At 41.0% G+C, this 20,274-nt stretch overlaps 2 protein-coding genes across 2 annotated transcripts; one reads left to right on the top strand and one right to left on the bottom strand.

Annotated features, from left to right (window-relative positions):
- Positions 1-2,208: 2,208 nt before the first annotated feature.
- LOC136068208 (uncharacterized) lies at positions 2,209-3,729 on the bottom strand. The gene is made up of 3 exons (XM_065775048.1): positions 3,193-3,729; positions 2,728-3,077; positions 2,209-2,608 (listed from the first exon to the last, which is right to left on the bottom strand). Exons 1-3 carry the CDS (start codon positions 3,727-3,729, stop codon positions 2,209-2,211), a joined length of 1,287 nt encoding a protein of 428 aa, XP_065631120.1.
- Positions 3,730-11,276: 7,547 nt separating this feature from the next.
- LOC112004465 (thioredoxin-like protein CDSP32, chloroplastic) lies at positions 11,277-12,462 on the top strand. The gene has a single exon (XM_024036718.2). The coding sequence runs from the start codon at positions 11,446-11,448 to the stop codon at positions 12,340-12,342; it is 897 nt and encodes a 298-aa protein (XP_023892486.1). The 5' UTR covers positions 11,277-11,445; the 3' UTR covers positions 12,343-12,462.
- Positions 12,463-20,274: the final 7,812 nt, after the last annotated feature.

Here is a 20,274-nt window from a genome sequence, read left to right on the forward strand (position 1 = left end):
TGGAGAAGGAAACGATCCCCATCCTTCAGGTCGGAGTGGGTCCTAGCTGGATGGATTCCATTGTGAGATTCCTCAAAGATGATATCCTGCCCGAAGATAAGTCAGAAGCTGAGAAAGTACGAAGGAAGGCTCCTCGGTTCTGGTTGTCCGAGGATAACAAACTATACAGGCGCTCCTACTTTGGGCCATACCTGCTGTGCGTCCACCCCGAAGCAGCAGAACTACTGCTCGAAGAGCTGCATGAGGGAATTTGTGGGAGCCACACAGAAGGGAGATCCTTGTCTCACCGAGCCATCACACAAGGATACTGGTGGCCGGGGATGCAGCAGGAGGCCCAGGAGTATGTCAAGAAGTGCGACCAATGCCAGAGGTTCGCCCCAAATGTCCATCATCCAGGAGGGGTCCTCAATCCTTTGTCCTGTCCGTGGCCGTTCGCCCAATGGGGCTTGGACATTGTAGGGCCTTTCCCCAGAGCGCCAAGGAATAAGAAGTATCTGTTGGTGGCCACGGACTACTTCACTAAGTGGGTCGAGGCCGAACCACTGGCCAACATCAGGGACGTAGACGCAAAGAAGTTCCTCTGGAGGAACATTGTCACGCGATTCGGGGTCCCTCATACCCTCATCTCGGATAATGGGCTCAAATTCGATAGCAAGACCTTCAGGAGGTACTGTTGTGAACTTGGGATTACAAACAGATACTCAACACCAGCCTACCCTCAGGGAAACGGACAGGCCGAGGCTATCAACAAGGTCATCGTCAATGGGCTTAAGAAGAGACTGGATGATGCCAAGGGAAGATGGGTAGAAGAGCTGCCCCACGTTCTATAGACGTACCGGACTACGCCCCGGAGATCAACGGGGGAGACGCCTTTTGCCATGACTTATGGTGCCGAGGCGGTGATCCCCCTGGAAACAAACTTCCCGACGCTAAGGACGAGCTCCTTCACCCCAGGCAGCAATAATGAACTGCTGGGGTGGAGCCTGGACCTGGTAGACGAACAAAGGAACGAGCGATGATCCAGCTGGCCTATTACCAGCAAAAGCTCAAGCATGGGTATGACGCCAACGTAAAGCTCAGACCACTAGCACCGGGGGACCTGGTGCTGAGAAAAGTCGTAGGGGCTGTCAAGAACCCTTCTTGGGGAAAGCTGAGACCCAACTGGGAAGGGCCCTACCGAATTACCTCAGTAGCAGTGATAGGAGCATACTATTTAGAAAATTTAGATGACAAACCTGTACCTCGCCCATGGAATGTAAATAACCTGAAAAGGTATTACTATTAATAAAAAAGTCTTTTTTGATTCAGATTTTTTAGCCTATCATGACTATGCGCCTCGCGTCCTGGCGGCCAGACTAAGTGTTAGACAGAGCCAAGGCATTGCATGGTCCTCAGACTCAAGCCTGTGGAGAAACTAACTACTTCAAAAGTCTAAGTGTTAGACAGAACCAAGGCATTGCATGGTCCTCGGACTCAAGCCTGCGGGGAAACTAACTACTTCAAAAGTCTAAGTGTTAGACAGAACCAAGGCATTGCATGATCCTCGGACTCAATCCTATGGAGAAACTAACTACTTCAAAAAGACTGAGTGTTAGACAGAACCAAGACATTGCATGGTCCTCGGGCTCAATCCTATGGAGAAACTAACTACTTCAAAAAGACTGAGTGTTAGACAGAACTAAGGTATTGCATGGACCTCGGACTCAATCCTATGGAGAAACTAACTACTTCAAAAAGACTAAGTGTTAGACAAAACCAAGGCATTGCATGGTCCTCGGACTCAAGCCTACGGGGAAACTAACTACATCAAAAAGATTCAAAGAGTCTACTTCGAAGAAATTCCACCTAGTCCTTTGGACGTGAAAGGTCTGACTATGCATACATGCCTTCACGTTATTGCAACTACTGCCGCGATTGGCCGAGATACAATTGAAGTTAAAACTACACAAGTAAAAAAAAAAAAAGGAGAGCAGATAGCGTGCAAGTAAACAAACAGCCACAACAAATAGAAAAAGAAATGAGAATCACATTGCATTAGGTCCAAAGAAATTACATGGTAAGAGTTACACTACAATGTCCCAAAGAAAAAAAAAAAAAAGGGACAAGAACAAAGTTAATAGCAAAACAGAAGCAAAGACAAGGCAAACAGGTCCTTGCAGTGTCCAAAATGAGGCGAAGAAAAGGCGCCAAGGAGCCTACTCCTTTCACTTAATTGCCCACGGCAGCCTCAGGATCCTCTGAGCTCTGACCAAGTGGGATGGCTTGCAGAGGCACGGTAGGGATGGTAACTTCCCCGGAGTTAGAAGCCTGGGCATTAGAGGAAGGCTTTGCAACCTGCTGGGGCGCTTCCTCATGAGGGCCTTCACTCGGTTCAACCACCCCGGGAGGTTCACTCCCTTGAACTGGCTTATCAGTGGGTCCAGCGACTGAGGCTCCCTCACCTGAAGTAGCAGCAATTTCCTCAGCAGCCTCCTCGGCCTTAGAGCCATCTGGGGTGGCCTTGCGGATGGCAGGGGGGTAGTACACGCTCTCCTCCTTCCACAGGTCAGACGAGGCCTCCACCCCAGCTTGTTTGAGGGCTTCACCCCAAGTCTGGGAGCAGTAGCACCTGCATACCTCAGGGACCTGGAATTTGTAGGCAGCTGCTGTTTCGGCTGCCCCAGCAGCATAAGCTGCTTCCTCAGCTTCCTCCTTAGAGGCCCCTCCCTACCCTGGTCTACCTCTAACTTGGCCCTCACAGCTTCCTCTTTGGCCCATTCAGCCACCTTCTTGGCCTCCTCAGCATCAGCCATCCTCTTCTTGAGGTCAGCTATCAGATCCTTGGCGATCTTCAGCTGCTCCTCTGCCTCACCCAAAAGCCTCGTTTGATCCTCGGCCTGCTTCTGGTAGCCAGCGAGGCCTGACACTGCGTTGTCCCGAGCCCTAGTCATTGCCTTTAGCTCCTCCCGGGCCTTGGCAAGGTCAGCCTCGGAGTGCTTGAGGGTCTGAGTGGCCTCCAAGCGCTTCTCACGCTCTGCATCCATGGCCTTTCCTTGGTCATGGGCTGCCTCCTCCAGCCTATAAATGGCCTGGACGGCCTGCCAAACAAAACGGATACGTAATAAGCCGAGCTCAAAAAAAAAAAAAAAAAAAAGGGGAAAAGAAGGCTAAAAAACCAAAGCCAGAAAAAATCTCAAGTGTTGGGAGTCTTACTATGCCCAAGTATCGCTTGAGGCTAAGGAAGACCTCCCTACTCCTCATAGTCCCCAGCTCTGCCATGTCCGCAGGAAGCAATAGGCACCTCTCCAACGCGTCGGCCACGTATGCACCCTCACCCTCTCTAAAATCCCTAAGGGAAAAGTCATCCCTCAAAGGACCCCCATGGAGCATTGGGGCGGGGAGCCAGGCATGAACCTCGGGCTGGGCGTCGGCATGTTTATCTTGGCCTCGGGAGCTTGTCTTCAGCTGCTTGGAGGGTCGCCGAGTGTCGTCCCCCTCCTGCGTGGACCTAGACTTGTCCTCGATAGGCCTTTTGCCCTTATCCTTTTTCTGCTTAGGATCAGCGGGCTCGTGCCTGGATGGCGGACTCGTCTGAGGCGGAGGGGGAGGAAGCCTGGATTGGATAGAGGCCGACCTGGTCTGGGCAGGATGAGCCTTAGGAGGAGGAGGAGGAAGCTTCGGCTTGGACTTCCCCGGTTGTCCTTCTATTAGGTCGAGCAGACTGGCTTGGGATTTCTTCTTATAGCCCATCTCAAGCTGAGAAGAGGATTCTGACGTTATGAAGTCCGCCTCGGTCAAGCGTGGGTCACCCAAGTCTCCAGGAGGGTCCTCGGACTGATGGACTTGTTCAAACACGTCCTCGGTAGGGCCAAAGTCAGCAACTTCCTCCTCCCTCTATGGATTTTCTTCTGCGGGCTCTGCGAATCTGGGGGAGGAAGAGGGGCCTGCTAATGTGACGCCTTCTGGAGCGGAGGGATCCTCGGGAAACTGGATCCCGTCCTCGGTCACAGTTATTTTTTGCAGTTGAGGATCCTTTGCTCTGATCACGTGCTTTGGAGCCGCGAACGATTTTTGGATCGGGGTGTACCCCAAGATCTTGTGAGTGTCTCTAACTTGATGGTCAACTTCGTTCTCAAAAGCCGCCGCCCTGAGCACCTTCTGCAAATCCTCCCTGTTGACCAGGCTGAATTGGCGCGCGTAGGTGTGCAGATCTGCAGGAAGAAGACAGATTCATGTTAGTAACCAAACAATAAAAAAAAAAGAAAAAAAAAAAGAAAAAAAGTGACGCATGGAATAAACTAAAATCTTTGAACCCCCTTCTACTCCCACTGTCCCACCTGGTGTCCCCCCGTCGTCGGGCAGTGAAGGCCATCGTGCCACTCTCCGGACACGATGAGAAAATCCTCGTTTAGCCCCTTGCTGGACTCAGGGAGGCACTGGATAAGCTGGACCCTATCGTCCCTTGTCCTCATGTAGTACGACTTGTTCTTCAGGTGTTGAAGGTTGTAACAATAGTTCACGTCGTGATGGGTCAGCCTTAGCCCCATCTTTTCGTTCAGAACGTCCACACAACCCAGAATTCTGAAGACGTTGGTGGCGCACTGGGTGGGGGCTAACCGGAAGTATGTAAGGTAGCACCTCATCACCGGCCCCATGGGGATTCTAATGCGCCTTCGAGGAAGGCGATGATGGGTATCACCACCTCGCCCTCTTGTCTTCGAAGGAGCCACTCCCCTTCCTCACAATACCTTAAGCCCACGTTGGCAGGTATCTTATAGTCAGCGATGAACTTCTCCATTGCCTCTTCAGTATAAACATATTTCTTAAGTCTACCCATCCCAAGTGACGCCTAAAAGAACTAAAGAAAGAGCAAATGAAAGAGGAGGAGGAGTAGGGAAAAAGAAAGCTCAGAGAGAGATAGAGCAACTTACAGGAATGAGGAGAAGCTCCTCAGACAGGCTTTTTATGCTGAGGATGTAGGTGGGAACTTTGCTGGACCCAGGATATATGCGCAAGAGCTCTGGATTGCGAGTAAGGAAGGTGAAAAGCAGTTTGAGAGGGTATTTATACCCCAAAATCGAGGAACCGTGCGGGTTTTTCCCGCCCATAAATGCTAGGCAAATCCCCACCGTTAGATTGTCATCCGCCCGTTGTGCGTGGGGAGCACAGAGCCGTCTTAATTTAATGAAGGACACGATTACGCGCATTGAAGCGTCAGAAACGCACCTCGTGCAGACGAATAGACCCTAGCGCTGATGGGAGACAAGACTCAACAAGACAAGGAGCAGGCCCAAGGACGTCAAAATCCTCCTCTCCGCCCGAGGATGTGGACAGCAAGATTTTGAGGGGCTATTGTGGGGCCAGAGAGTCAGACTGCCCCGGCCCACTTCATACCAGGCCCAAAGGCCCACGCCGAGAAGGTTCCAACGGTTTGAGGACGAGAGTAGAAGGCCCAGTTGCCCAAGAAACAGTGCCGAGGACGATTGCTTCCTCGGAAAGCCGAGACCATAAGGTGGATAAGCAACACACCATCAAGGGGAGTCTTCCTGAGCGTCCAAAGAGAAGAGAGCGAGCACCACGCGCCAGCAATAGAGGCATGGTGGAGGAGCAAGTCCCAGATGGACTGTCACCTCCACATTAAATGCCTTCAACTAACACCCTGACCGCATTAATAAGGATAGGACTCCTGAACAGTGTTGTCTTGGGTGCTGCAACCCACAAGAGGAATGAGAATGCGACTGATGAGATAGGCCCTCAAGTGGTGGCCTAGCTGATCAACAAATGTAAGGCCAGGATCAACTGAGAGAGATGTATATAATGTAAGGAGTCCCTCTTGAAAAGGGGACGGGAAATCTGAATGTAGGAGTACTGTAGCAATCTGTATTCTCTCAGAAAACCTTGTAATCAATCTTCAAAGAAATAATAAGAACTCCAAGCTCTGGAGGGCAGGTCCGAAGAGCATCATTGTGCATTCCAATTAAAGCTTAAGTTATCAAACTCCCATACAACCATGCATGGCCATTGCATTCCTCACTAGGGCCTAGTTCTTGAACCCGCTCTTTATAAATTCATTGCAGGGTTAGCTGGGCTTGAGTCCACTCTCTCAACAGTAGAAGTGCTTGAACCCGGTCCTTACACCTATTTATCAGCAATTATTTAAGCAATCAACAAGTACAAAAATTAAAAATAAACGATTACAATACCTTTATTTGTTTTCTTAAATTATTTAATTTGAATATAAAGATAACTATATAAATTTATAATTAATATATGACTCATCCAAACAAAGAGTTTTGGAAGGTCTTTTAGTAAATGCAAGGAAGAGAAAGGGCTAGTTAGAGGGAACTAGTGTAGTGCAAGCTTAAGGGTCTAATGTTTAAGTCAATAAACCTCAATGCACTGAAATAATAGAATAATTAGACGAAATGTAGCCATGTGTCTTGTACCTTTGCTAATAAATGCCCTATTTCCATATCTAAGGGTTTATTATTTAGGCTGTTATTTATTTTTTTCCATTTTAAACTTCTTCTTTTTTTTTTTTTTTTTTTGAGAAGAAAACTGATGGATTTTATTAATGTAATTCAACTATATCCAATAGTAAAATCGAACCAATATGTGATGGGACATCTTCCATTTTAAACTTCAATTATTTTATAAGTAAAGTAAAATTAATACATAACAAGTTATGATTGATAGAACACATAATAATACACAATAAATGGTACGTCATTAACTCTGGATAATTGGCTGCCCTGGTACTCCCCTTCTTTTTCTTTTTCCTTATAAACAATCGGAAGAGTAATTTGAATTTCAATTATTCTCATGGAAAGAATTAGATAGTACCACTAAACCACAGGTCTTTATCAAATTGCATTTTTTTTTATAATGTTTTTCGTACTTATAATTTCAAGTGGGAACATTGGGTCCAATATATAGTGAGCCAATATAATTTCGGGATAAAAGCTTTAGCTTGTATCATTTATAGAATTTATTAAAGTAAACAATTAATACATAAGTATGGAACATGAAACTTGAGAGAGAAATATTCAAAATAAAAATTATTTTGGAGACGAAGATCCTATATGGTTGTGAAGAGTGGAATAGTCACTACTCGGGCCATAGGCCCAAGAAGTAACATGAGTGTTGTCTATTGTAATATTTTATTTGAAATTGTAATATTTGAGTGGAGAGAAATCAATTGCTTGAGTTTCCTATTGTGGAGTGTTTTTCCCTTGTTGTTTACTTACAGGTATGTTGTTTGAATAGTTTGAGTGAGAATCCATGAAGAACTCCATGTGGACTAGTTTTTACATCCCCACAATGGTATTGCATCTAGAAGGGTGGGGGGGGGAGTTTTAAGGATCCTTAAAACTCTTTAGTAAAATTGCAAAATGTTTTGCAATTTGAGTAAAGAGCTTTAAGCCCCCATCCCTAAAGGTAAAAAACAAATTGGAATTTTGAACTTTAGCATAAAGCTCTATAATGAACTATTCCAACTTTAATTGAATCAATACTTACCCTATATTTAGTTCGAGGGAAGAGAATGGAAGAGAAGAGAAAATGAACAAGGGGGAAGGGAAAAGTGTGGGTTCAAGTGGTAGGTTTCTTAATAAATTTAGTTCATTTTCTTTTCTATCATGCTATCCAAACAATGAAAAGGATTTAATTTTCTTCCTTTCCTTCCTTTTCCTCTCAAACTAAACAAAGTGTTAGAGAGAGAAGAAGAGATTAGACTAAAGAGAAATAATAATAATCATTGGTTATTAATTGGGTTCAAGTATGAAAATAAAAAAACACTTCTATGTCATTCTTTGTTATTTCTCATATCTCAAAGTTGTTTATTAATTTGGTTAGCAAACAAGTGTAACAACTTTGATCACATAGTTTTTTAAAAGTTAGGGGCCATCTCATTAAGGGTATCCCCCTCCCAAAAAAAAAAAAAAACCATATGGGTAGTGATAAGGGGAATTTTTAATTAGAAAAATAAAAGATGTTGTTGATCTCCAAAGACCTATTAGCTCTATTATGCATATTGAAGACATCACGCAAAATGAAGCCGTCAGTCTCTAAACTGAAAACAATGAACTGAAGGCAATAAGCTGAAGGCAGTAAGCTGAAGAGTAAGCTAAAGGCAATAATCTGAAGGCAGTGAGCTGAAGGCAATAAGCTGAAAGCAATGAGCTGAAGGCAATAAGCTGAAGGCAGTAAGCTGAAGAACAAGCTGAAGGCAGTAAGCTGAAGAGTAAGCTGAAGGCAGTAAGCTGAAGAATAAGCTGAAGACAGTAAGCTGAAGGCAGTAAGCTGAAGGCAGTAAGCTAAAGACAGTAAACTGAAGAGTAAGCTGAAGACAGTAAGCCGAAGGCAATAAGCTGAAGGCAGTAAGTATAAGAGGAAGCTGATGAGAACAAGCTGAAAAAGGTAAGTAAACCTCCGTCGGGATCTATTAGTAAGTGGCAATGTTAGAGAGTCTATGAAGCTCACCGCATAGCCGACGAGTTGACCTTAGGCAATGAAGATGGGTAGTCGACGCTAATAAAACTGAAGGGAGTAGGTGAAGCTGACGACCCTAACGTTACTACCTGATAAGGGTAAAATTGTGAATGTGAATACTTATGAATATAGTATCATGAAGCAACGTTCAAAATAGACCCGTCGGCCTTACTTGTCATAAATGGAAAGCTAACACTACTAAGCTGAAGGGATTAGGCGAAGCTGACGACCCTAACAAGGTAGTAGGCGAAGCTGACGACCTTAACGAGGTAGTAGGAGAAGCTAACGACCTCGACGAGGGAGTAGGCGAAGCTGACGACCTTAACGAGGTAGTAGGCGAAGCTGACGGCCCCGACGAGGGAGTAGGCGAAGTTGACGACCCTAACGAGGTAGTAGGCGAAGCTGACGACCCTAACGAGGTAGTAAGCAAAGTTGACGACCCTGACGAGAGAGTAGGCGAAGCTGACGACCCTAAAGCTGATGGTCCAATGTAACTTGGCTATCACGCATAAGTATATAAGGAAATGTCTTGTATCACACGCTTAATGTTAATCTCCTATAAGGAAAGGATTCCGCAATATACGCTTATGAGGATTCTTATAAGGAAAAGACTTCTAGCCTCAGAAAAAGAGGTCAACCCTCTACTACTATAAAAACCCCAATACCCTCACAAACCAAGGTACGCCTAATTACACCCTCTCTAGCACTCTAGAATTGTAAAAGGTTCTAACTTGACATTTGGAGGGTATTTGGCTGGCATCACATCAGTGCTCTCTGTTAGGTCTTCTCTTTTCTTTGTGCAATTGTCGCTTCGAGTGTGCAAGCATCGTGTGGCTCGCTGGTGATATTTTCAGCATCATCAGGTAGCTCTATTAGCTATATACAAGGGTAGTGCATTTAAGTAGGAAGTAGTTTTCATTGAAGACTCAAATATGAAAAAATAATAATTAGGAACTATACCAAATCGGGTTGAGTTCTTAATATTTGAACTTGTCTTGTCTCAAGATAAATTAGGTGTTCAAAGCTTAGCTCAAGCTTCTATTGAACTCCTTTATAATATTTGAGCTAAGGCTTGGAGGTTTTTTAAATATGATTTTTCAATTAAGTTCAACTAACTGGTCTTGAAAGTTGCAAAAATACATAAGGAAGTTCATTACCTAATAATCCAATAAGACATGTTGTTATGTTGAAGCAATATAGTTAAATATTAAGTTTTGCTTATTAAAGAAATGGTCTTGTCAACTGATACACTTAAGGCAATTGTTAATTAACTATAATAAGAAAGTTTTGACACCACCCTTGTGGGTAATATAAAAAGGGCAAAACTTAGATACAGTGCCTTACGTACAGTTGCTTAGGGTTCCTCTCTTAATTTTTTGACACTTGTAACTTAACAAACGGACGTTAAAGACCCATCTCTTTTTGTTTTCTTCTGTTAATTTTTTTTTTGTTTGTTTCTTGACCTGTGACTGCAAGAAAGCACAAAGCAGAAACTTTCTTCAGTTTAGATCTAAGAACTTTAAACATTGATCATACCAATGGCGGAGGCAGAGGCGGAGGATTGTACGACGATGTTTATGGTGGGCCACTGAGGTTTGGAGTGGCTGCTACACTTTCGCCATGCGACGAGGACTACAACGAGATATTTGAGAGCTTCCACACCTCACGCACCACTTCCATTCTGGTCCTTGATCTCCCGGCGGTTGACGAGGAAGGCTTCGAGGTCTTCTTTGATGTCTGGAGCTCCAGCTTTGACTACTTAAAGATCTTCGGCGGTGGCGGTGGACTAGATTTCGCGACTTGCTTTGTGACTTGTCTAACGGTTGGGATTTCCATTCCACTGAAGAAGATGAAGAAGGTTGGTATGATCAATGTTCAAAGTTCTTAGATCTAAACTGAAGAGAGCTTCTTGCTTTCTTGCAGTCACAAGTCAAGAAACAAACACAAAAAAAATAATGGAAGAAAAAAAAAAAAAAGAGATGGGTCTTTAACGTTTGTTTGTTAAGTTACAGGTGTCAAAAAATTAAGAGGGGAACCTAAGCAATTGTACGTAAGGAACTGTATCTAAGTTTTGCCTAAAACTTAGGAACTTTTTTAAACATAATAAATTACTCTTTTAACTGGTTTGTGTTTTTAAATTTAAAATTATTCAACTAAAAAAATAGGGGTATTTTAGTGAGTTTAAGAATTTGTGTGAGAATATTTTAGAACACAAAATGTTGAAACCTAAACATGGAATCCTGTTATTAATAGTATAGATAGATAGATAATAAATATTACAACTAATTTTTTTTTTTATCCCTGTCACAAATCTATTATAGTAATTACTAATAAAAAAATACTGAAATTATATTATTTAAATTAATTAGATAAAATGATTTTTTTGTTAAAAAATTAATCAAAATTAGAGTCATCAATGATCAACCTAGCATTGTTAAAAATTATGTATAATTTTGAGTACAAGGTTCTTGCCTCTTGGCATGTCAATTCTTGCTCTACACTATGTTTAGTTCAAAGGAAGAGAAGTGGAAGGCAAAGGGAGGGAAAAGAAACTCTCGCAAAATATCAATGCTCATTTAACTCTAATACGTTCGCAGAAAAGCCCATGCACATACAGGCCTTAAATTATAAACACCTAGTCTAGCTGCATATTCCTTAAGTCAGTCCATGTCAAGGCCCACCCAGCATATTCCTAAAATGTGATTTTTTAGGACCAAGGGGAATATTCTATAGATAAGAATTGAAAAAGATCATGATATAATTGAAAAAAAATCTACACAAAGTGCTTCATACATGTGGATAATATGAACCACAAACCGTACGAGTGGATATTATATTTGATCACTGAGTTGTTGTGCCAAATCCATAGCTCTTTTAGCTTCTCAGAGTCTCTGTTTCTCTCTGCATCTCCGCCTATTTGAAGCCCCATCTTCAACAAGATAATAAACCTCAAGCCCTTGCTCGTTCTCTGTATTCATGGCTACAATCACAAATTTCTTATCCAAATCACCCTCTTCTCTGGCCACTTTCCCTAAAATCAATAACCCTCTTTGTGTCCCTCGTTCCTTTAAACCCTTTGTGACTAAACCTAAAGCTCTAACAAAAAAACTTGAAACCAACCGAACTCACTTCATTACAAAAGCCGCAGCAGCTTCTGGTACTGCTAAAAAAGTTGAAAGCGATGAAAGAGTACAAAAAGTTCACAGTATTGAAGAGTTCGATGAAGCTCTCCGAATGGCCAAAAACAAGCTCGTTGTGGTAGAGTACGCTGCCAGCCATAGTGACCACAGCAAAAAAATCTACCCTTTCATGGTGGACTTGAGCAGAACATGCAACGATGTAGAGTTCCTTCTTGTAATGGGTGATGAATCAGAGAAGACAAGGGAGCTTTGCGAGAGAGAGAAAATCGAACAAGTCCCACACTTCAGCTTTTACAAGAGCATGGAGAAAATTCACGAAGAGGAAGGGATAGGCCCAGATGTTCTCATGGGAGACGTTTTGTACTACGGAGACAACCATTCTGGTGTGGTGCAATTGCATTCTAGAGAGGATGTGGAGAAGTTGATTGCAGACCATAAGGCTGATCAGAAGCTGGTTGTTCTTGATGTGGGGTTGAAGCATTGTGGGCCATGTGTGAAGGTGTATCCAACTGTGGTTAAGCTCTCGAAGCAGATGGTGGATACTGTGGTTTTTGCTCGCATGAATGGTGATGAGAATGATAGCTGCTTGGCGTTCTTGAAGGACATGAACGTTGTGGAGGTGCCTACGTTTTTGTTCATCAGAGATGGTGACATTTGTGGAAGGTATGTGGGTTCGGGTAAAGGGGAGCTTATTGGTGAAATCCTCAGATACCAAGGAGTTCGTGTGACATAAAATTCATCCATAACCAAATTAGGAAAAATGAAAATGATTTTGCAAATGTTATTTTTGATTGTGTATCAGTTTGGATAGTGCTTAAAGTAAAGTTGCGTTTCCTGCGTTGCGGTTTCTCTCTCTCTTCTTCTTCTTCTTTTTTTTTTTTTTTTTTCGGCTTTTTTGATTTTTTAGAGAAAAAATTACTTTTTATAAACCGTATTTACACTGTTTATCCATTGTTAATGATTAAAACATACTAAAAGTGGGGTTCATGTTATTATTTATTCATTTAAAAGTTATTTTATTATTGTATTTTTAGTAACAATTAATTTTTACGATATTATTTATTTATTTAAAAATTATTTTACTACAATATTTTCAGTAATAATTAATTTTCAGTATCTTTCAGCAACAATAAATTATATCCAAACGGATTGTATGAACTTTTAAAAAAAAAAATTGGGCGACAAGAATTTAAGCAGTGAAATTTGGCTTTCTCGAAATCATGTAAATCTTTTTTCTTTTATTTTTTTAAATTTAAATTTCTTTTATACCACTATTGGGGTAATTTATGAAGGGTAAATGCTCATGAATCGAGTTCAAATCATGATTTCTGTTGTTTTGGGACATGTGCGCAAAACTGTCTGATGTGGAAAACTTAATGGATGTAATAAGTTTTTGAAGCAATTCACAAAAAAATTGAGTGCAAAATAGGAAATATAAAAATTACAGGATTTGATGATGTATTTGATGATGTATGATGTATGAGAGCTATGACAGATCCAATTTCTCAATTTTGAGTGCTCTTCACTTGCTTGAGAGGCACTTAAAAAAACCGGTTGTTTTGGGTGCCTTTCACATTTAGAATTTTAGACTCCCTTAGTAATACATCATCTTTCTCGAACCTTATATGAGTGACAAAATGAAATTGCAAAGAATTATATATGCTGAAGCCATTACTTTTTGTTAGCGTATTTATTTCATTTAATACAAATTATTTTCATCTTTATTATGTAATGATTGATTATGGCTTTAATTAAGGCATATTAATTAATCTTGATTCAAGGCCTCATCGAATGGCTCTTGGGTCAATTTTCTCTTATTTATTTACCCATAATACTGAGGTTGAGATTGTGTTTGGAATTGGTTGAAAAATGTAATTTTTTTTTTATTATTTAGTTTATTTTTCTCCTACTCATGGTTCTCATTGTATTTTTTAGTAAGTTTTATTATATTATTTCAACTAATTTTTAGCTTTATACGTAATACTTTCAGCAAAAAAATTTCATTTCAGTTAAATAAATTATTTTCAAATGAACTTTGAATATAGAATTTTTTCACAATAAGGGCATCGGTTCTTCCCCTATATATTCCCAACCTTTTTTGTGGTATCATTTTAGAATTCTTTGGTGTTTTTTCCTGCCATTGTAGTACACTACATGTGTTTGAAAACCATCCTTGCACATTTCCTGGCGAGACGAAGCCTTTTCAATCCCTCACTCACCACCATGAATACTTCTTTTCCTGAAAAGTCCTAATTGCTTCGTTGGAATTACAATAAAAGGGGTTTTTATTTTTTGGGGTATACTTATAGCCATCAAAACCAAATTTAAATAGGCAGGTTTATGACCGTGTCAAACTTTAGTGAATTCTAAGGATTCACACACTCTCACGCATCGCTAATAGGTTCTAAACATTGCTTTATGCACCACCAACATCATTCTTGCCCTTATACCTCCAAATGGATAAAATGTGTAAGTGCAAAAACCAACATATTTTAGATATTTTTAGAGTTTTTCTCATCTTTGTATTTATTCCTAAATGGTAGTGGGGTAAAACTACCCTTATTACTGTTCACACTATTTAATCGCGTTCTTTCACCAGCTATTCACAAAAAAAAAAAGGAAAAAAAAGAACTTATTATTTACGGTTGAGTCTCTAACTACTCCTCACTCTGTGTCTTTTTTTTTTTTTTTTTTTTTTTTTTTTTAAATTTTGAGGATGTCTCACTCTGTGTTTTTGGTTGTACTTGTTGTCACCCTTTTTTATATGAATGTTCCGAATTTGAACCTCGGTCTCGGTTATATTGCTTCCTTGGTTGTGGCTTATCAAAAAGGGTTATTAATACTATGATCTCATAACCAAATGCCTTCGCATCTCTCATGATGTAGAGTTTTAGGAACATTGGCCTTGTAATAGTCTCTCTAGCTTCCATTAGTCTTCCAACAATCATTTTCTCATAATCACAAATTTCAACCTTATATTCTGAGTACTCTAATGATCCTATTGAGGCGGTTTAACAGGTGCCCCCTCTCAATCAGCTCCTTCTAATGGTTATGGTTATTTGCCCCAAAACCACTATGGAGTTTATGAAAAATTGACTACTAATTAGCTTGTTTGAACATGGATTAAGGTCGTGAAATCAATGAGTCCCACAAAAAAAAAAAAAAATAAATAAAATAAAAAATAAACTTTGGATGAGTTTATATATAAGTTAGCTATTAGATTGGGCTCTAATTGACACTACTTTAGTGGAAGGGGAATGACCTACCTAATGGGCCTTCCACCATACATTCATGCATTGTCCTTACGAAATTGAGACAAGCTAGTTCATTGAGATGATGTGGAATGTGAAGAAGGATAGTGCAAGCAAATATTTTATTAATCTTCTATGTAATTAGTTAGAATTATTGAATATATCGATTCAGGTTCTAAGTCCATTGTATTATCCTAGTCAAAATTGTAGTTAAGGGTTTTAGTTCTAATTATACGGGTAGTATAGAAGTACAACTCTAGGGTTAATCCAAGGTTGACATATAGTATGAACCTCAATAGATACATTGTAACAGAAGAATTCAAAAATAAAGATCTAGCAACTCTTCAGCATTTTTTGCTATAAAGGTAGGCTATTAAGACCTAACTATTTTAATCCCATGATAATTTTCTCACTGACTTCCTTTTATTTCTTCATAATATTTTTAAATTTTAACAAGAATAACGCTCACTCCAAGAAGTGAATATCTTAGAAAAAGCAAGAAAAGTAGCCCCAGCAGCTTCAATTTAAACTTTGGAGCTCCTGCATTAATACGCAACAAGTCTTGGTCTTGTAGAAGACGAGAAAACCCATTATGAAGTTGTCAGACACCAAAAATTGTATGGAGGAATTCGGGAAAATTCTGAATATTTCAAATTACTAAATTAATCTTTTGAAATTTTGATGGTTGTTTTTCAAAAAAGAAAAAAAAAGAAAAAAAGAAAAGAAAAAAAAAAAAACCACACAGTATAAGACAAAATGTTGAGCCAGAACCAGAGGTCGTGGAGTTTTTAAGTATTGATGATAAAATCGATCACCTTCTTCATTTTCGACAGGCTTCACAACCATAGCCATTTCGTTGAATTAATTTTAAGTGCTTTTTTTTTTTTTTTTTTTTACATGAACACCTTGTTCAATAGCTAGGGTGTTAATAACTTAATATTGACAAGGTTGTATTTCTGGTTATATAGCAATTTCAAAGATGTGAAGTACCTCCTAATAAGAGGGATTCTCTTGCAAGCAATTCAATCTTTGGGGTCCTACGGTTATACATGGCCATGGGGGTATGTGGGGACCATACCAGTTATAAAAGAAAGGGACACTCAAACTTAAAACTATATAGAAGAAAATATTACATTAGTTTTTTTTTTTTTTTTTTTTTGAGAATCCGACTTCAACTTTATAGAAAGCAAATCAGCCAAAATCGGCTAAGAATACATCAACAATTTGTGGTGGAACATCCTCCATCCACACGTAAAAACCATCAATAGTTTTAGCATGTCTCGCTAAAGAATGAGCAACGGAGTTTCCCGACCTACGAGTGTGTGAGAAGTAAACACAGTTACAAGAAACTAAATATTGTTTAATAGCAGAAATCAAGTGACCAAAAGATGAGAAAGAATCCTCTCCCTTTCTTAAGGCTGAAATAACCACCTCCGAGTCTCCCTCGACAATAAAAGAGGGTAGATTGAGGTCCATAGCAAAGGTAATAGCTCGAACAGCAGCTAGCGCTTCAACTTCGTCTGATGAGGATGGAAGCGTGACCTTCTCCACCAAGGAAGCAAGCACCATCCCATGAGAATCTCGTACAATCACGCCTAACCCAGCTTCCTCTGTTTCTTTGAAGACTGCACCATCAAAGTTGATCTTCAAGTGCGACGGAGGAGGAGGTTCCCACTTAGTTCGAGACCTGTGCTGAGGAAACGTCTGCAACGAAGCTGCTGGTTGCACTTCTGAGAACTCCTGAAGCATTTGCTTTGCTGAAGGTAAGACTTGGGATATCGGGAAGGCCTTGTTGCTTGTTCGTAGTTGGTTACGGCGAAACCATAATGTCCACGCAATCGACGCAAACAGTTCAGGTTGCTTATCAGTCTCCAGCACGAACCTTGTAAGCTCAAAGAAATTTGAAAACTTCTTAGACCTGCAAAACAGCCACATCCTATCAGTTTCCCAAATGGCCGAGATAACAGAGCACTCCCACAATGCATGGTAACCATCCTCGGCTTTCAAGTTGCAGTGACAACAGACATCATCATCAATGACCCTTCTGCGGACCAGATTTGTCTTCACTGGCAGAGCTTCCTTGCAGGCTCTCCAAAGGAAGTTTTTGACTTTGTTCGGCACCGAGAGCTTCCATATACTCCTCCAAACGCTCGTGGCTTCTGTATGAGATTGGGTAGATGGTGATGGGCCTGATTTGTCTTTGACTAGGAATCTATATCCCGACTTCACAGTATAAACCCCATTAGGGACATGAGGCCAAATGAACTTATCCTCAACAATGGTTGGACTAAGTGTTAATTTTAAAATCAATTCAGCTTCCAGTGGGGCAAAGTAGCCAAATAATGCCTCCTTATCCCAGCTCCTAGATGTGGGGTTGATGAGACAATCCACCGTTGCTTCCTGTAAACCATCTAAGATTGGAGACAAGATTCTTGGATGCTCTAAGCTAGGCAGCCATGGGTCATTCCAGATCTTGATAGACTCTCCGCTACCCACTCTCCACCGACCTCCTCTCATTAATACTTCCCTTCCCATGAGTATACTACGCCAAGCATATGAGCCACTTGGGTTCTCTGGGGCTTCCATGAATGAGCAATTAGGGAAAAATTTACTTTTGAAAACTCTATGCAAAAGTGAGTCTTTATTCTGTAAGAGACGCCAAGCTTGTTTAGCTAACAAAGCATCGTTAAAAAGAGATAAATCTTTAAATCCCATGCCACCCACAGACTTAGACTGGGTAAGAGTTTCCCATTTCACCCAATGAATCTTGCGTCTATCTCCACGCTGACCCCACCAAAATTTTTGAATAAAGCTCTCCAGCTCATTACATAGGCCGATGGGGAGTTTAAAGCAACTCATGGTGTAGGTGGGTATTGCTTGCACTACTGCTTTGATCAGGATCTCTCTTCCTGCCTGTGAAAGTAACTTTTCCTCCCACCCTTGCAACTTTCTCCAAACTTTCTCCTTTATGAAGTTGAAACTGGCTTTCTTTTTTCTCTCCACAAAAGAAGGTAGCCCTAAATATTTCTCATACTGCTTGATTTCAGGCACCCCCAATGCTTGTTTGATGTGCTGTCTTGTTTCTTCTGAAGTAAGCTTACTGAAGAAGATGGTGGTTTTATTCCGGTTGATTTGTTGTCCAGAACATCTCCCATACACATCCAAGATCTCCAAAATATTATTGCATTCCTGCTCAGTGGCCCTGCAAAATAGAAGACTATCATCTGCAAAGAGAAGATGTGTTAGTCTCGGGCTGTTTCTGCATAAAGCAAAGCCCTTTATATCACCCTGGTTGGCTGAATGGGAAATTAGACTGTTCAACCCTTCAGTACACAGCAAGAATAAAAAAGGAGATAATGGGTCACCCTGTCTGATTCCTCGGGTTGGGACAATCATGCCTTTAGGTTCACCGTTAACCAGAATGGAATAGGAAACAGAAGTTATGCAAATCATCATCAATCTAACCCATCTTTCATCAAACCCCATTCTCCTCATCACCGCTTCTAAATAGACCCACTCCACCCTATCATAGGCTTTACTCATATCAAGCTTGATGGCCATATAATCATCTTTCCCTGTGTGTCTCTGCATACTGTGTAAAGACTCAAAAGCTACCAAAATATTATCTGAAATCAGCCTACTCTTCACAAAAGCACTTTGGTTTTCAGTGATAATACTTGGAAGGATTTTTTTAAGCCTATTTGCTAAAACCTTTGAAAATATTTTATACAATACATTACATAGGCTAATAGGCCGAAATTCAGACACAAATTCCGGATTTTTAACCTTAGGAATGAGAGTAATAAAAGTATGATTAAGGTTAGCCGGCAAAAATGCAGAGTTTAGAAAATAAAGCACAGAAGAGGTGACATCCTCACCCAATAAATCCCAATAATTTTGATAAAAGACAGGGGGCATACCATCCGGACCAGGGGCTTTAAGAGGGGCCATTTGCTTAATTGCTTCCAGTACTTCCATAGCTTCAAATTCAGCCACTAAGCTTGCGTTCATCTCATCATTTATCATGGGATGTATGTGCTGGGTAGTGTTCTCCAAATTTATAGGATTGGCCGACTTAAATAAGTCTTGGTAGTAGGCCACTATTGTTTCTGCCACTTCATTTTGATCTCCACACCACGTGCCATCAGCTTTTTTAAGAGAAGAGATAGAGTTTTTCCGAAGCCTTTGAGTGGCTTTTGCATGAAAATACTTAGAGTTCCTATCTCCATATTTTGCCCATTGAACTTTCGATCGTTGCAACCACATCCGAGCCTCCTTACCCGAAAATTATGCCCAGATCTTATTGCCTCCTTTTCGGCCTGCACAACTTCTTTCTTCTTAAGTTCCAGCTCTTTTTTTACACTACCAAAACTTTTCATACTCCACTTCTTCAGCTCCACACCACATCTCTCTATCTTTTTGATTACTTTCGTACCCGGGTCAACTGGATCATTCACAGCCCAAACTGCTTGAATGGTATCAGTACATCCTTTCTCTGTTAGCCACATCTCTTCAAAGCGGAAGGGTTTGGAAGTACTCTGTATGATCAAACCCCTTGGCACAATCCAAAGTGGACAATGGTCCGAAGAAAAGGAAGGTAAGTGATGAACAATGGTCCCAGCAAATTTAGTCAACCACTCACTGTTTGCCATACCCCGATCTAATCGCTCCCAAACTGAATGACCATCATTGAAGTGCTTCTTCCAAGTAAATTGAGAACCAGTAAATCCGAGATCCATAAAACCACACTCATCAATCGCATCTCTGAAAAGTTGCATTTGTGTTTGGCTTCTAACACTACCCCCCAATTTCTCTGATTGTCGAGTTATTTCATTAAAATCCCCCAAACAAAGCCAAGGGAGTGTCATTCGAGAATTGAGATCTCGGAGTAGATTCCAAGACTCAATTCTTTTGTGTGTCACAGGCTCACCATAGAATCCAGTAAGTCTCCATGCTCCTTCTTTCCCTTTATCCACAACAGCATCAATATGGTTTTTTGAGGACGATTCAACATGTAGATCAACATTGTTCTTCCAAAAAAGAGCCAAACCTCCAGCTCTATTGATTCTCTCCACAACGTGCAAGTTATCAAAACTTAAGTTTCTTTTGATTTCTTTTAGCCTTTCTTCATCTGCCCATGTCTCGGCTAAGAACATGATAGAGGGATCTTTTGCCCGGATTAAATCTCCAAGCTCTCGAACTGTACATGGGTTCCCAAGCCCACGACAGTTCCATGCTATACAACTCATTGGGACTGGCGGGGCTGCTTAGCAACCTCCGCCATTAAGTTGGGCTCTCCACTAGCAATTTGTAGCTTCTTTCTTGACTGGTCTACCTCATCAGCTTCCTCCACTGCTATCGGACGTTTACCTAAAGCTGGTACATGCATGGTTTGTTCTTCAATTTGTTTCAAA

This window comes from Quercus suber, unplaced genomic scaffold (assembly GCF_002906115.3).
Source record: "Quercus suber isolate HL8 unplaced genomic scaffold, Cork oak 2.0 scaffold_104, whole genome shotgun sequence".
NCBI classification, from domain to species: domain Eukaryota; kingdom Viridiplantae; phylum Streptophyta; class Magnoliopsida; order Fagales; family Fagaceae; genus Quercus; species Quercus suber.

Coding starts and splice junctions, on each gene's coding strand:
- LOC136068208 (XM_065775048.1), bottom strand. CDS start 3,729: ATGGGCTATAAGAAGAAATCCCAAGCCAGTCTGCTCGACCTAATAGAA. Junction 3,078..3,192: donor TCAAGCGATACTTGGGCATA/GTAAGACTCCCA, acceptor TTTGTTTGGCAG/GCCGTCCAGGCCATTTATAG. Junction 2,609..2,727: donor GAGGAAGCTGTGAGGGCCAA/GTTAGAGGTAGA, acceptor TGAGGTATGCAG/GTGCTACTGCTCCCAGACTT.
- LOC112004465 (XM_024036718.2), top strand. CDS start 11,446: ATGGCTACAATCACAAATTTCTTATCCAAATCACCCTCTTCTCTGGCC.